The sequence below is a fragment of the Rhipicephalus microplus genome, chromosome X (assembly GCF_043290135.1).
Source record: "Rhipicephalus microplus isolate Deutch F79 chromosome X, USDA_Rmic, whole genome shotgun sequence".
Lineage (NCBI taxonomy): Eukaryota > Metazoa > Arthropoda > Arachnida > Ixodida > Ixodidae > Rhipicephalus > Rhipicephalus microplus.
This window is the reverse complement of record NC_134710.1, coordinates 94432419-94445913: the sequence shown is the minus strand read 5'-3', so window position 1 is coordinate 94445913 and position 13495 is coordinate 94432419. Positions and strand designations below refer to the sequence as shown.

Below are 13495 nucleotides of genomic sequence, written 5' to 3'. Positions count from 1 at the left end.
ATCTGGTTTTAGACGCCATTGCTTATTTGTGTGACTACATTATATTGATGCTACGTCGAGGAGGTAGAAACTAACAGGTTTTTGTAGATGCGCTTGGAAAGGAAAATCGAAGGTGCACTGCCAGGCCGCAGTCTGGTTGTCTGCCCCGTTCTGTCGAAGCAGCATTCTTGGGAATGAATAGAACAGAAGTTGTCACCGTCCGTAGCCCTTGAACTATTTCTTCGAAAAAAATGTTCCCAGGCAGAACGCAGCGCACGGTCTTTCGGAAACCTGTAACACGGATAATCACGGCATGGAATTGTTCTCTACGTTTGCGAATTCCTCGATAAACATGCACCAAATTCGATATTAACTCGACAAAAAATATACATGCCCACCGTCAACCTTGCCTTGTAAAACAATGCCAGAAAACTTGGAATTCAAAAGGCATTCAGATGTCCTACCCGTTCCAATGTTTGATACGTGCAGCCACATACCGCAAGTCCTTCGTCCATAAACTTAAAACTCAGGAACAACGTCGTGTCAACGACCATTTAAAGCTTCAAGGTACCTTCCATACAGCTATACGCACGTATTACACGCATGCGCACCTTTGATAGCGTTTCAAATTTAACAGCATACGCCAAAAAAAAAAAAACAGGGGATCGTCAGCGAATGAAGCGAGAATACTTTTACTCGTGAAAAGTGATCCCAGGAGTGTTCTTGACGCAATTTGTGCAGCCATAAACGACGCACGAAGTCACCGTGGTCTTGTAAAATCTTTAACTGCTCTACAAAAGCATGTCATAGTCTCCGAACGTCACAGCGATGGCGGAGCTACGAAGCGCACTTTGTCGTCTGCTTCCGAGTTTTTCCTTTTCCATTATGGCGGCGACCGGCGTCACTTATCGGGGCCAACGCCTCCCCGTTGCGGCCATTGAGAAAGAGCTTTGCAAACAGTATATTATCAGGAATTCTTGTTGTACTGCCGCAGAAACGCAATGCTGCGTAAGGCAAAGACAATGTAATTATGGCATTTTGAACTGCCCACAATAAACGATGTTTGATATATAGTATAACATACGAGTCTCTCCGTTATTTGCTAGTTGGTGTACGTTTGCAATTGATCTTTAGGCGCAAAATACAAAAACACAAAATGTCCTGTACTCTGTTGTGACTGTGTTTTTCGTGCCTTAAAATAAATTATAACTATGGGGCGCAATCCCGTGGCTTTTGTTTGGTTCTGCAGTCCTTTTTTTTAAGTCAGTCATATTATTTAACATTTTAGACTGTCGAAAAGCTGTGCGTGCAGCCCGTTTCATGAGGATGTCTTCCCTCTGCTTCTGAGTTTCTCTAATGAAACCTGTTAACGAAACTTAAGCCAAAGTTTTGAGCGGGCACCGCACTTAAGGGTATCGGGGAGCACCTCGCAGTCATTACTCACGAGTCTGCCTGCTGACAAATTGGGACGTGAACACACATCCAGCTTTCCTATGTCCTCCATGAAGAAGTTCGCCCAATTGGGTGATGGTATCTACATTGCCGGGCGATTTGGCTAAGCGACGGTGACGGCCGCTAATTGTGACTGTCATCTTCTGCGACCACTACGCATTTCTCCACAAATAGCGTCCCTTTTTTTTTTTCTTAACACTAGAAACACCACAAGATACTGTCTCGCTATTCTCAACAACTTTCCGCCAGCACGCAAGCAAACGTTCTTTATTACTTGAAGCGAAATAACGCCACTCGTTGAGGGCATGTTGGGACTTATAATTTACGGTCTTCGGGCTCAGTGCTCGGAGATAGCCTGTTCTTTATCGCCGATAATAATCCGGAAAGCCCCCCATGCCTATCAGGCAGCTATCGCTTCTTTGTCGCGGGTTTTTAAAGGTAAGCGCGCAAACTCGGGAATACCCGTGTAACACATCCTTCAACGAGGCCCCACTTTCTTCTGGCGATTTGTACCTTCTTATCATTGATGACGTGAGTGAGAATATTCAGGATGTCCTCCTCATTAAAGGGCATATCACAGACACGTTAAGTGTTGGGCATCTTCTTATCCGCACGAGGAGTAGCGTAATCCCCCGCCTCTGCTGCTCAGGTCCACGCGGGGCACAAAAGAAATGTCGTGGTGTCTAATTTTTTTTTTTTTTTCATAGCCACTCGTACCGCCGGGGACTTATTATGGGGGCATGATGAAGACACGCAACCCATACAGAGCAAAACAGGGCGCCGTGAAACACAAAACTGTTCACGCAAAAAGAAGCAAGCCTCCACGGATAGCGACGCACTGCAACATGCGCAGCCGACAGAGTTTACAGGAGTGACCGGAGCGAGCATGCAGTGAGTGAATCCGGATGCGACAGCAGCGCAACATATGTCAGTGGCAGCGGTGGCGCCGGGCAACATCGCTCAGTTTTACAACTTACATAGTTTATAGAAACGTTGGAAACGCCACTCCATAGGTTCTGTAGAACCTGCTTGGTTTGGATATGGCGGCTGGCCGTTCGCATAGCAGACGACACCGTCGCCGCATGCTTCTGCGTCATGGCTGTACCCCGCTCGTTGGAGCCGTTCCCTGTCTCAATTTATATCGTTTGCATATAGCACAATGCAGTAAACGACTTACTAGAAGCTCACAAGTATCTTGCATACCTACTTTAGTAAGTGAGTGATGCCGCATACAGGCCGAGCGAAATGACAACGCTGATCACACAAACTTGCAGCAATAAATTGTTTTATTGCTAGTCAATCGATGTTTACATCAATTTAAGGTCACGCAAGTGACGTTTAGCATGTACATTAGTGAACAATATGCATGCATCAGATAGCGGTTACGTACGTAGTACGCATAGCACCAACGCCATTTGCCCGGAGCACCGAAGCTGGGCAAGGTTCCATTTGGCGTTGCATAAATTTGTTGCCAGACTTTGGGGTGGTTGTTGCCAGACTGCCGTTAAATTTGGCAGAAAAGTTTTCTTTTGTAGTTGTGGCTTTTTCGTAAGAGTTTGGTGCTATCCGCGGTGCACTTCTTGGCTGAAAATTTTTCTCCTGTAGTTGTGGCTTCTCCGTAAGAGAGACAGCAAGAGAACGCGCTTCGACTTCTGTAATGGGAGGTTCATTCCGTTAATTAAAACGACCTCTTAATTGCGCAGCAGCGCCGCGCTCGACTTCTGCTAGGCTCGGTTCCTTCCGTTAATTAAAACGGAATTGAAACGGCCTCTTAATTGCACGGCAGCACCGCGCTCGACTTCTGCTAGGCTCGGTTCCTTCCGTTAATTAAAACAGAATTGAAACGGCCTCTTAATTGCACGGCAGCGCCGCGCTCGACTTCTGCCAGGCGTGGTACATTCCGTAAAAAAACGAATTCTGTAATGCGCGGTTCATTCCGTTAATTAAAACGGAATTAAAACGGCCTCTTAATTGCGCAGCAGCGCCGCGCTCGACTTCTGCTAGGCTCGGTCCATTCCGTTAATTAAAACGGCCAGCGTCGCTCATGCACTCGCGAAATTTACCGCGGATAGCACCAAACTCTTGCGGAGAAGCCACAACTACAGAAAAAAAATTTCTGCCAAATTTAGCAGCAATTTGGCAACAACCACCCTTCCAGTCTGGCGACCACTTATGCAACGCCAAATGGAACCTTGCCCCGAAGCTGTCCAGCGCTGACTGATATATCTATCGCACGCCATGAAAACTTCACTGCAGTAAGTAAAAGTGTACAACTATCGTTCCTGCACTTCTGTAGCTGAAGATGTCGTAACACCTCGTTGACAGTATTCGGCAAACTTTCAGTAAATAATACCAACGTATCCGCCTGCCTTTCACGAGCAGTGTGGCCCGACTGCTTGTTTTCGGTTTCGCTCTGCCAGCTAAAGGGGGTCACTTTCCAATTTTCCACGCGTTCGCACTGTTCGTGCCTATAAATGATTATAACTAATTTTGAAGCAGTTTTTTATGAGTAATATTTTCAAGTTTTACAAATAAAATTGTCGAAAAAAAAAAAAGACCTTGTAGCTGGTGTTGCGTTTGCCGTCGCCGGCGGTGCGCTGCATAGAGTTTATGGTGCGCTGTCGTCGTTTCGATGGTGGCGATACCTCACAGAATGGACGCGAAGCTCGCAACACAAGTTTTTCCTTCCTTCATGTCGCAACATGACAGGGCCTTGCCAGAGTTATTCAATCATACGAGTTGCAAAACTCCCCATAGTTTACATGTATCAAAATCCAAACCCGACATTGGCTGAAATGGCGGAGGTGAGTAGATTGTAGCGCTATCTCTTGACAACAAAACTAGCTAGATAATGCAATATTTTGTGTTTTTGCGTTTAGCAAGATTGTGAGCGCCGCCTCAATCTGCCAAACAGCATGGCAGCGCCTAGAATTTGTTCTTAGGTGAGTTGGTGCCTAAGGGTGCTGAACATGTTACATTGTGGCAGTGGTGGAGACGTGATAAAAGACAGAGGAGCTGCTTGTTCTCTTGATATTGTGTCTTTTTTCATGTTTTCCGCATTGCGCTAGAAGTAACGAGGCTATAAGCGGCATGTTCGTGTGGTAGGTACACAGCTAGCACAGCGTAATGGACGGTGCAGTGAAGTCGGTAGTTTATCAGATTCATGTGGCGAGCCTACGATGTTTAGATTTCGGCAAAATAGTGAGCGGCAAGGCGTGATGCAAGTGGGATGCAGCGTTGATCCGGGTGGATCCAACCTGTGAGTCTGTCGACGGCAGCAGACGACGTTGCCCGAGCAGCAAACGCCGGTGCCGTTGGAAAGACTCCACGAACAGAGCACCTGAAGAGAAAAGAACGCTTGCAGTACTAGTTGCAAGTAAATAGCAATGTTCAAGTTCCCACTTTCTTGTCATCGGGCTTTCATAATTATATGGTATCCCAGCCGATGTCTCGTTGATATCGCGATTAGTGGAATTCGACCGCTGCGTGCAAGACAAAGCGGCCAATTCGCGGTAAGTAGTGATCGGTACTGTTGTGCTTTGGTTTGTACTCTACAGCTGTCTTGTTTGTGCGGCCATCACTCCCGTCGTGTTAGTGAGACACATCGTGAACCACAGAGCGGAACAGTTTACAGGATTCGTCAAACTTCCCGTGAGCAATCGATCTTAAACGCACATTTTCAAACGAGCAAGCGAGGAGTAACGGAAATAATCAGGGCGCAGTGTTAAAATCATGGTAGCACGAAATTGCAAGCACCACATTCGACGAAATAAACCTGCACGCTTTGACTCGGCTTTGATTATGTCTTTGCAAAACGAAAACAGCTGACAGCGGTGGGGGGCAAGCCCTAAGGCCATTTACTGAGGCGACAACGCCAATGTTGCGTGCAAAGTTGAGCTGCCTAAAAAAAAAAGAGCGCACACACAAGTGGCGATGCAGTGTTTTGTATTGTCGCTCCCAGGTGGCTCTTGACCTCTAATTTGTGCGTATAGTAAGAGTGTGCCACGATTGAGCACCAGGTACCAAACTATACAAGAGTCGTCCCGAGGAAGGCTCGGTGATTTTAGAATAACTGAGTAATGATCCAGAGTACTCTACTAAGGGAGAGCGTTACGCCGTCCCGCAGGCTGTGTTTAGAAAAAGTGGGTGTAACGAGTTATTCAACACGCATGCGCACCTTTGATATTGTTTGTAATTTAACAGCGTACGCCAAAAAACAGTCGATCGTCAGCGAACGAAGCGAGAATACTTACACGTGAAGAGTACTAGGTACTCCACAATGGGAGAGCAAATGTGTTTGGAAAAAAATGTTAACGATTTAGAGTAAGAAGTACTCTACTATGGGAAAGCATAAAGCCGTCCCTAGCGCTATGATATGTCTTATGGAAGCATTGTCCGTCTGCTTTTCCCAATCCAGGGGGGGGGGGGGGGTTAGAAAGAATGTTGTTCAACGATTTCGAGTACTTCGTACTCAACGATGGGAGAGCTCCGAGCCGTCCCCACTCGAACTGCCAACAGAGAGAATGTATAGTGACTACAGGCGCAACCGTCCAGCTGCGGAAACAATATGTTCACCTTTTTTTCACAAGCCTCCGTGGTTTATCCAGTTCATATTTAAGAGTTTTCATGTCCAACCAAATTGGCTGATCAGTAATCTGTGCCCTTGAAACAGTTTTGAGAATGAAATTACGCTTGCATTCTAACCTTTATTTAAGCGGCGAGAAGTGAAAGTATTGTCTAAAATGGTACCTCTTTTTTTTTTCATCTCTGTAACACTAGACGGCCCTAATTTTTTCACAGAATCTAACGGGGTAACTAGGGCTGTGTTCCAGTGCTCACAGTAAACGGCTAAATAGACAGCTAAATGGACGGCGGCTATCTTAAGTCCTATTAGCTAAATAGACAGCTCCGAGAAGAGCGCATCGTAGACAAATACGATGCAGGCATGGTCCATGAATGCTGGCACAGAAAGGTAGGCTACTTTGCTGTCTGAACAAGATGGTGGCTCAGCGAATCGCTCAGAAATGTTGGATATTACCGGAATGGTCGTCTGCACACAAGCTAACGCTTTCCCAGACGCTCAATGTCAATAACGTTTATTTGTTTTTTATTTAAACAGGGAATAGGCCAGAAAATATAACTGTTGCGTTTGTTTGTCGCGTAAAAGCCGTCTAAATGTGTTCCATTTTTCGGACAGCATGGGCTCGATGCTGTCTTCTAAGCAGTTTTCGTAGACTGTCTACGTGCTGTCTAAAAATTGGAACACAGCCTAGATCTTGGGAAGCTTTCGCCCAAGGTGGTTTTAAAGAACCTCTGGAGTGGTAATCCCGGCCGCCGCCAATGAAAGCAAGTGAAGCCGGCGGCGGCCATATTGCTAGAGGAAAAGCAGGGCGGAACCGCTTAAAGCATAATGAAACACGCGCGTTGCGCGCGTCAGTTTGCAGTTCCGCGACAAGAAAATAAAATAGAAACCGCTTGTATGTTGCACCAACGAATAACTGCCTCTTCTTGTTTATGAAACAAATTATTCCATGCACTCATTGTCAGCTTCACGCTTTCAGGTCAATCTGTTGTCGAGGGATGCTTCGCATATCAAGCTTGCTGGCGCACTATTGCGGTACAAAAAGGGTTGTATTATGTATTGGGGGTTTCAAGAAGTGCGCCTGCAGATACTCAAGATTTAGGGGAACGCGATATTTCTCGCTTCTTTCATATATGTGCTTGTGCGTGTGTCGGCAGATTACCAGAGATTATATATAAGGATGTTGAAATAATTAAAGCTAAATTTAGAAAATAGAGGTTAATAAGTACACCAGGAGTCACCAGTAATTTTTCTAGTGTAATCAAATTCTAACCAATTTACAGACGGAACCAAAACCGAAGCACCGATTTTGCGTGCAAGCGACAAACTCGAGGAGACGCACCCCAAATGAACCATTCAGAAGAACGATTGCAGTGGCGTTAGTTATGCATGATAGTTATCAGCTTTCGTTGGCGACGTGTGTTGTCATGGCAAGCACAGCCTTCAGAGCCTAGAAACAAGGTAGCTCGATGTTGTACGCCACTCACTCATGTTGGCAACTTCGTTTATCGGTGTTTTGGTTTCGGCTTCGTCGGCAAGATAGAACGGATTTCAAAGGTGTCTCATCTTGTTTTTAGACAACATTGCTTAATTTTGTGACTACATTCTATTGATGCTACGTCGTGGAGGTAGAAACTAACAGGTTTTTGCAAATGCGCTAAGAAAGGAAAAATCGAAGGTGCACTGCCAGGCCGCAGTCTGGTTGTCTGCCCCGTTCTGTCGAAGCAGCATTCTTGGGAATGAATAGAACAGAAGTGGTCACCGTCCGTAGCCCTTCAACTATTTCTTCGAACAGAACATTCCCAGGCAGAACGCAGCGCAATGTCTTTCGGAAACCTGTAACACGGATAATCACGGCATGCAATTGTTTTCTACGTTTGCGAATTCCCCGATAAACATGCACCAAATTCGATATTAACTCGACAAAAAATATACATGCCCACCGTCAACCTTGCCTTGTAAACCAACGCCAGAAAACTTGGCATTTAAAAGGCATTCAGGCGTCCTAACCGTTTGATACGTGTAGCCACATACCGCAAGTCCTTCGTCCATAAACTTAAAACTCAGGAACAACGTCGTGTCAGCGACCATTTAAAGCTTCAAGTTACCTTCCATACAGCTATACACATGTATTACACGCATGCGCACCTTTGATATTGTTTGTAATTTAACAGCGTACGCCAAAAAACAGTCGATCGTCAGCGAACGAAGCGAGAATACTTACACGTGAAAAGTGATCCCAGGTGTCTTCTTGACGATTTGTGCAGCCATAAGCGACGCACGAAGTCACCATGGCCTTGTAAAATTTTAAACTGATTTACAAAAGCATGTCACAGTCTCCAAAGGGCTCTGCGAGGGCGGAGCTACGAAGCGCACTTTGCCGTCTGCTTCCGAGTCTTTCCTTTTCCAATATGGCGGCGACCGGCGTGGTCTAGAAATTACACTGAGGGAAGAAAGGTGCGACTTTTCCTTCCTTCGTGTAGAAAATAGAACCTTTCTGATGATAACGCCCTGGAGCTTTAAAAATTATTTCGCTTTATACGCCTTTATATATTATACAAACAATATTTTTAGGTAAAATTTTGTTAAAAAAGCTTTTTGAGTGCATAAGATAATAAATACGTTTTCTGTTGACAGTAAAATAGTAATTTTCCAAACTTTGTACAGCTGCCGCCGCAATCTAGACGGCGCTGTCATCGCGTCCAATATTCGTTATGGAGGAAGCATTGTAGTCCGACCGCACACACGGAGGAAGAAAAGTGGACCGCACATGTCCAACCGCATGTGAGATGAAATAAATTTCTTGGTTTTAGGTAGTTTTGGTTTTGGACAAATGTAGCGACTGCCCTGCATCGGGAATAACCCACGCTTCCAGGATAACAAGTACTGTAGCTTGCAACTGTAGTATATTGCAACTGAGTTGGTGTTATTGCCATATAACAATATGATTTATCGTTTACAGTCTAGTACTGTAACCCTATAGAAGCGTACGAGAAAATCCACTCAGTACTTGTCAATCCCTAGTCACAGCTGTGATCAGGTATCAGACATCGCTGGAGAATTGGAACAATGGACAGGTTGTGGGATCGAATCCCGGCTGCGGCGGCTGCATTTTCGATGGAGGCGAAAACGCTCTAGGCCCGTGTTCTCAGATGTGGGTGCACAAAATTTGAGGTAGTCAAAATTTGATTGATTTTGATATGTGGGGTTTGACGTCCCAAAACCACCATTTTATTATGAGAGACGCCGTAGTACGGAGGGCTCCGGAAATTTCGACTACCTGGGGTTCTCAGAGAACATGCACCCAAATCTGAGCACGCGGGCCTGCATTTTCGCCTCCATCGAAAATGCCGCCGCCGCAGCCGGGATTCGATCCCGCGACGTGCGGGGGTCAAAATTTCTGAAGTCCTCTTCTACGGCATCTCTCGTAATCATATGGTGCTTTGGGACGTTAATTCTACATATCAATCATCAATCAATCAAATGAAGGAACAACAAAATAACAGTTATGGTCTGCAGTTGCAAGTGAGTGAGTGAAATAACATTATTAGGTTCACAATAGACGCGAGTTAACATGGTGTCACCTGGCTAGGCCCACTCGGGGACAGTCAAGTTAAACCTGACCGCCCTCCTGCGGGCCCTCCGGACGGCCAGGATTTGAAAAGTAAGGTCCTGTGCCTTAATCAGCTTGTTTATTTCTTCTTGGAAAGGCAGACCGGCGAAGGCACAGCCCCACAGGACATGCTCGAAGTCCGCATAACCGCCACACAAGAGGCAATCCGGGCTTGAGAATCGTTCGGGGTATATTGTTTGCAGTGCTACGAGCTTGAGTAGGTTCTTGTTTGGAGCAGTGTGGGAGTAACAGCTTGAGCCCTGCACAGCGAGGAGTGTAGCAGGGGCAGCACTCTTCTTGAGAGATAATGGTGCTTGCATATCTTGTTGTACGTGCAGAGAGGCTTGGATCACTCAGGAGATGACACGTTACCCCGCAAGTTGCAAGTGAAAGGTATATCGGCAGCGGACTTGCAGTGCAATGTACGACACTGAAGACGACGACACTCACTTGTGTCTTAAGTGCAGCGCAACAATCACCGGTTTGAAAAACTACATCGCCCATCGCAAGCAGCACTGTTACAAGATTGTGCGTAGTGACAGTGCTTTTACATCCGTCGCGTCGCCGACAACCGAACACCCGTATGAGCCGTCATCACTGCGGGCGGACGATTTTTTCTCTTCACTTGAGCTACAGAGCATCCAGGCTGTTATTCCATCTACTGCCACCGCCAAAGTGGACCATGCTGATGACGACTTGGAAGACGCCGAGGACAGTGACGGTGATCTCTACCCACCAACGTCGCACACGGGTGGCAAATGGAAACCTGGCTGGGGGCCCATCGCTCGTTCCGACTGGAAGGCGGTGTGCCAACACGGGGTGAGTACTTAAACTCTACCCCCCCTCCCCCCCGTTTTTCAGAGTTTGCTTTGTGCCCACATTTTTAAACAGAATTCGATTGGGTAGACGGCTTTCCCAGGCGGTTCATCCCTGAAATAAGCCGAGTGTCAGGCTGGGGGACGCCTGTGCCCATTTTGAGGCGCAGTGCCGTGATGATGATGATTTTCTTATTTTGCTGGCACTCGCCCACAAAGGGAGATTAATAAAAGCGCCGTACTCCCTATCGGGCTACCAAAATTACGTGCCTTCTTCTTCTTCTAACCACAACCCACCATTTTGTGAGACCGATGGGTATCTGGTGGCACGTGGGTTCGAACCAACGACTTCCTGCAGCCGAAGCGAACGCTCAACCACGAGGCTACAGCTATACCGTAAATGTGTTGAGTGTAATGTCATTTGAAGCGAATGACATTCATAATGAACGTCATTGTGATATCCCTGTCACGCGGCAAATCAGTGCCACTTAAAACGAACAAAATTAAGTGGAATTAATGTCATTTTGTTGGTGTAATGTCACACGAAAGAAAAAAAAAATGTCATTTTGAAGTGATGACCGTGACCTTAGCCCTCCTGAGCAGTGGATTTTGGAGAAAATAAAAATATTCTAAAAGTTGCATGTAACGTGTGTATCTACAAAAAGAATTTTTCGGGGGTAAAAAGGTGCTCCTTAGTACAGTGAACTAAGGCAGGGAGCACGACCGACTTCCTGGCTGCAGAAATGAGACGGCGGCAGCTATTTCGTGTAGTTGCCGCCTTGATCACCACTACACGTGCGATCGAACGATCAACATTTGCGACACAGGCAACAACAACAAAGCAAAAATGAAATATGGCTGGCGTCCAGCCGCTGTAGTTGCGAGTACTTTTTTTGAAGCTTTCGCACATGCTATTATGTTATCTAACCAATAATAAGTTGATTTAGCAAAGAATGAAATATTTAGAAATGATATAAGTTACATATATACATAAGTTAAAAGTCATTTTCCTATAAGTTTCTTGTGTCGAGACTGCTCACTCGGTCCAAAATTAAATGTGTTTTGGGAACTTATTTGACAGAAAACGTCATTTTCATAAAATGCCATTAGTTTACCCCTATGACAGCATTCACTGTAAATGACATTATATTTGCCGTGTGACAGGCGTATGAGTTTGCATTCCGGGATGGAAACATGGAGGGAGGAAAGCCAGTTTATGCCTTCCTCCATGGATGGAAATGACATTCGCAAGTGTTGTCAATGTTCATCGGCAGGCTGGAAAAATACCGAAAAGTTTCAAATCGTGCATTTCATTTACATGACATTGTCCTGCTGGTTCAAAATATACTGGGACGCGATGAAACAGCATCACTAGCACAAAAGGTTTTAAAAATGCTCGATCATACTTGCATTCAGAAATATTTTAAACCGTGACAGTATAGAGTTTCTCACGTGATAGCGTTCTTGAATTTGTGACCGCGATGAGTGATGATCAGTGCAAATGAATGGTAATTGCTCTCCAGCTGCTGCGAATAAAGCATTAGAACCGACAGAAGCGCTTGGTATTTCAAGAAAAAAGTTCACAGACGACGAGGGATATACAGCTGTGCCCACACACTAATTCATTTACGTTGGCTTGATGCTGGCTGCTCTTTGGCTCCGTGGTGCTTCCCAAAAAAAGGAAAGTTGGTTTGAAAACACTCTCTAAACTGGTGTCCTACAAGTGCGTATGTATTCTGCTACCGCTACTAAAACAGAGCGCATTTGTAAACATAGCTGACACGAAGCGCAATAGCGTAAAAGAGAGTGTAGCTGTGAAAACTGCTCCCTATCACGTTGTACGTGGAAAAGTTAGCAAAGGCATTCACTTTGTAATCTCTTGTCAAGTGCCTGTTGATAAGAATACACATGTCGCGCTTCCATGAGTTCAACGGTCGAATGTCATTCACTGTTCCCGTTTAGCAGCAACATAAATGACATTAACACCAATGTAATTCGCAGCAGCCGGCTAAGCCTATTGTTTAATGCAGTGTCTAGCGTTACGTCTAATTTACCGATTTCACCGTATTTCACCATATTTACCGATTTCAATAAAACTTTGAACATGTGTTCTCATTGATTGATTTATATGTGGGGTTTAACATCCCAAAACCACCATATGATTATGAGAGACTCTGTAGTGGATGGCTTTGGAAATTTTGACCAACTGGGGTTCTTTAACGTGCAGAACATGTATTCTTGTCGGTGTTGTGGTGATATGTGCCAAATTGTACAACCGCAAGTCATTTGGTTTTTTAGAAAACAAATTTTAAAATTGGTAGCTGCTTCTAGAATCACACTTATAATCGCAGGCCACCCTGTGTATGTGACGTAAGGGCTTACTCTATCAAAAAAACCTGCCTTTCCTAGCAGACGGATGCAGTGCGCGCTTTCTTCTACGATGTGACGACAACGCGAGCACAGTTAACTTTTGTCATCAACATAGAGCGTGTTAGTCGTTGTTGACATCGGGTCTTACAATATTGAGCAACAAGAAAATCGATTCGAGGCATGTCAGATGTGTCACGCGCCGGCAGGTCGAAATCAAAAAGCGATGCTACTGTGCTCAGATAGTAGCTGCAATCATCGCTGAACTTGTCACTGGTAAGTTCAGATGAGCTGGCGCAACTTGATTCCGCGTCGCATGACATCACCAACTTGCTTTTCGCGTGTCAAAAGAGACATGTGAGCTATTTTTACACCCTGCCTGCTGTAGCGGATCTCATAAAGTCCTCAGTGACAAATTCTCGTGACGTCATCCGATACCCACCAAGGATGACAAAGCAGCTCCTTGTTTCGGTTTCTGTTTTGACCCGTTGTTTATTGTTTATTTCTTAATTGAAATTATTGATGAGGACTGTTGTTACTATTTGAAGACAGTATAATTGAAAATGCACTAGAGTTCTCCTTTAACCTAACGAGAGAAACCACTAAAGTTACGTCTAGACTTAAGAATAACGAATCTTAAATGTTATGTTAATCGTGACAGTACCAAACTAGCTTGTTAGGCTCGCT

The 13495-nt window shown here is 45.3% G+C and overlaps 1 protein-coding gene and 1 long non-coding RNA gene across 5 annotated transcripts in view; one reads left to right on the top strand and one right to left on the bottom strand.

Annotated features, from left to right (window-relative positions):
- The window catches only part of LOC119176238 (uncharacterized), a 34394-nt gene that overhangs the window by 3414 nt on the left and 17485 nt on the right, over positions 1 to 13495 (top strand). The window contains exons 1-2 of one of the 4 annotated variants that reach the window (XM_075877289.1): positions 3576 to 3686; positions 9965 to 10445. In XM_075877289.1, coding sequence (XP_075733404.1) covers positions 10047 to 10445 — 399 coding nt within the window. In that variant the 5' untranslated portion in view covers positions 3576 to 3686; positions 9965 to 10046. Of the gene's footprint in view, positions 1 to 3575; positions 3687 to 4018; positions 4236 to 8670; positions 8798 to 9964; positions 10446 to 13495 lie in introns of those variants that run through there. The other 3 variants (XM_075877288.1, XM_037427421.2, XM_075877290.1) reach the window with 3 other exon arrangements.
- On the bottom strand, positions 5724 to 8525 carry LOC142775658 (uncharacterized). The gene is made up of 2 exons (XR_012886902.1): positions 8238 to 8525; positions 5724 to 7849 (listed from the first exon to the last, which is right to left on the bottom strand). It is a non-coding gene; the product is annotated as an uncharacterized LOC142775658 (long non-coding RNA).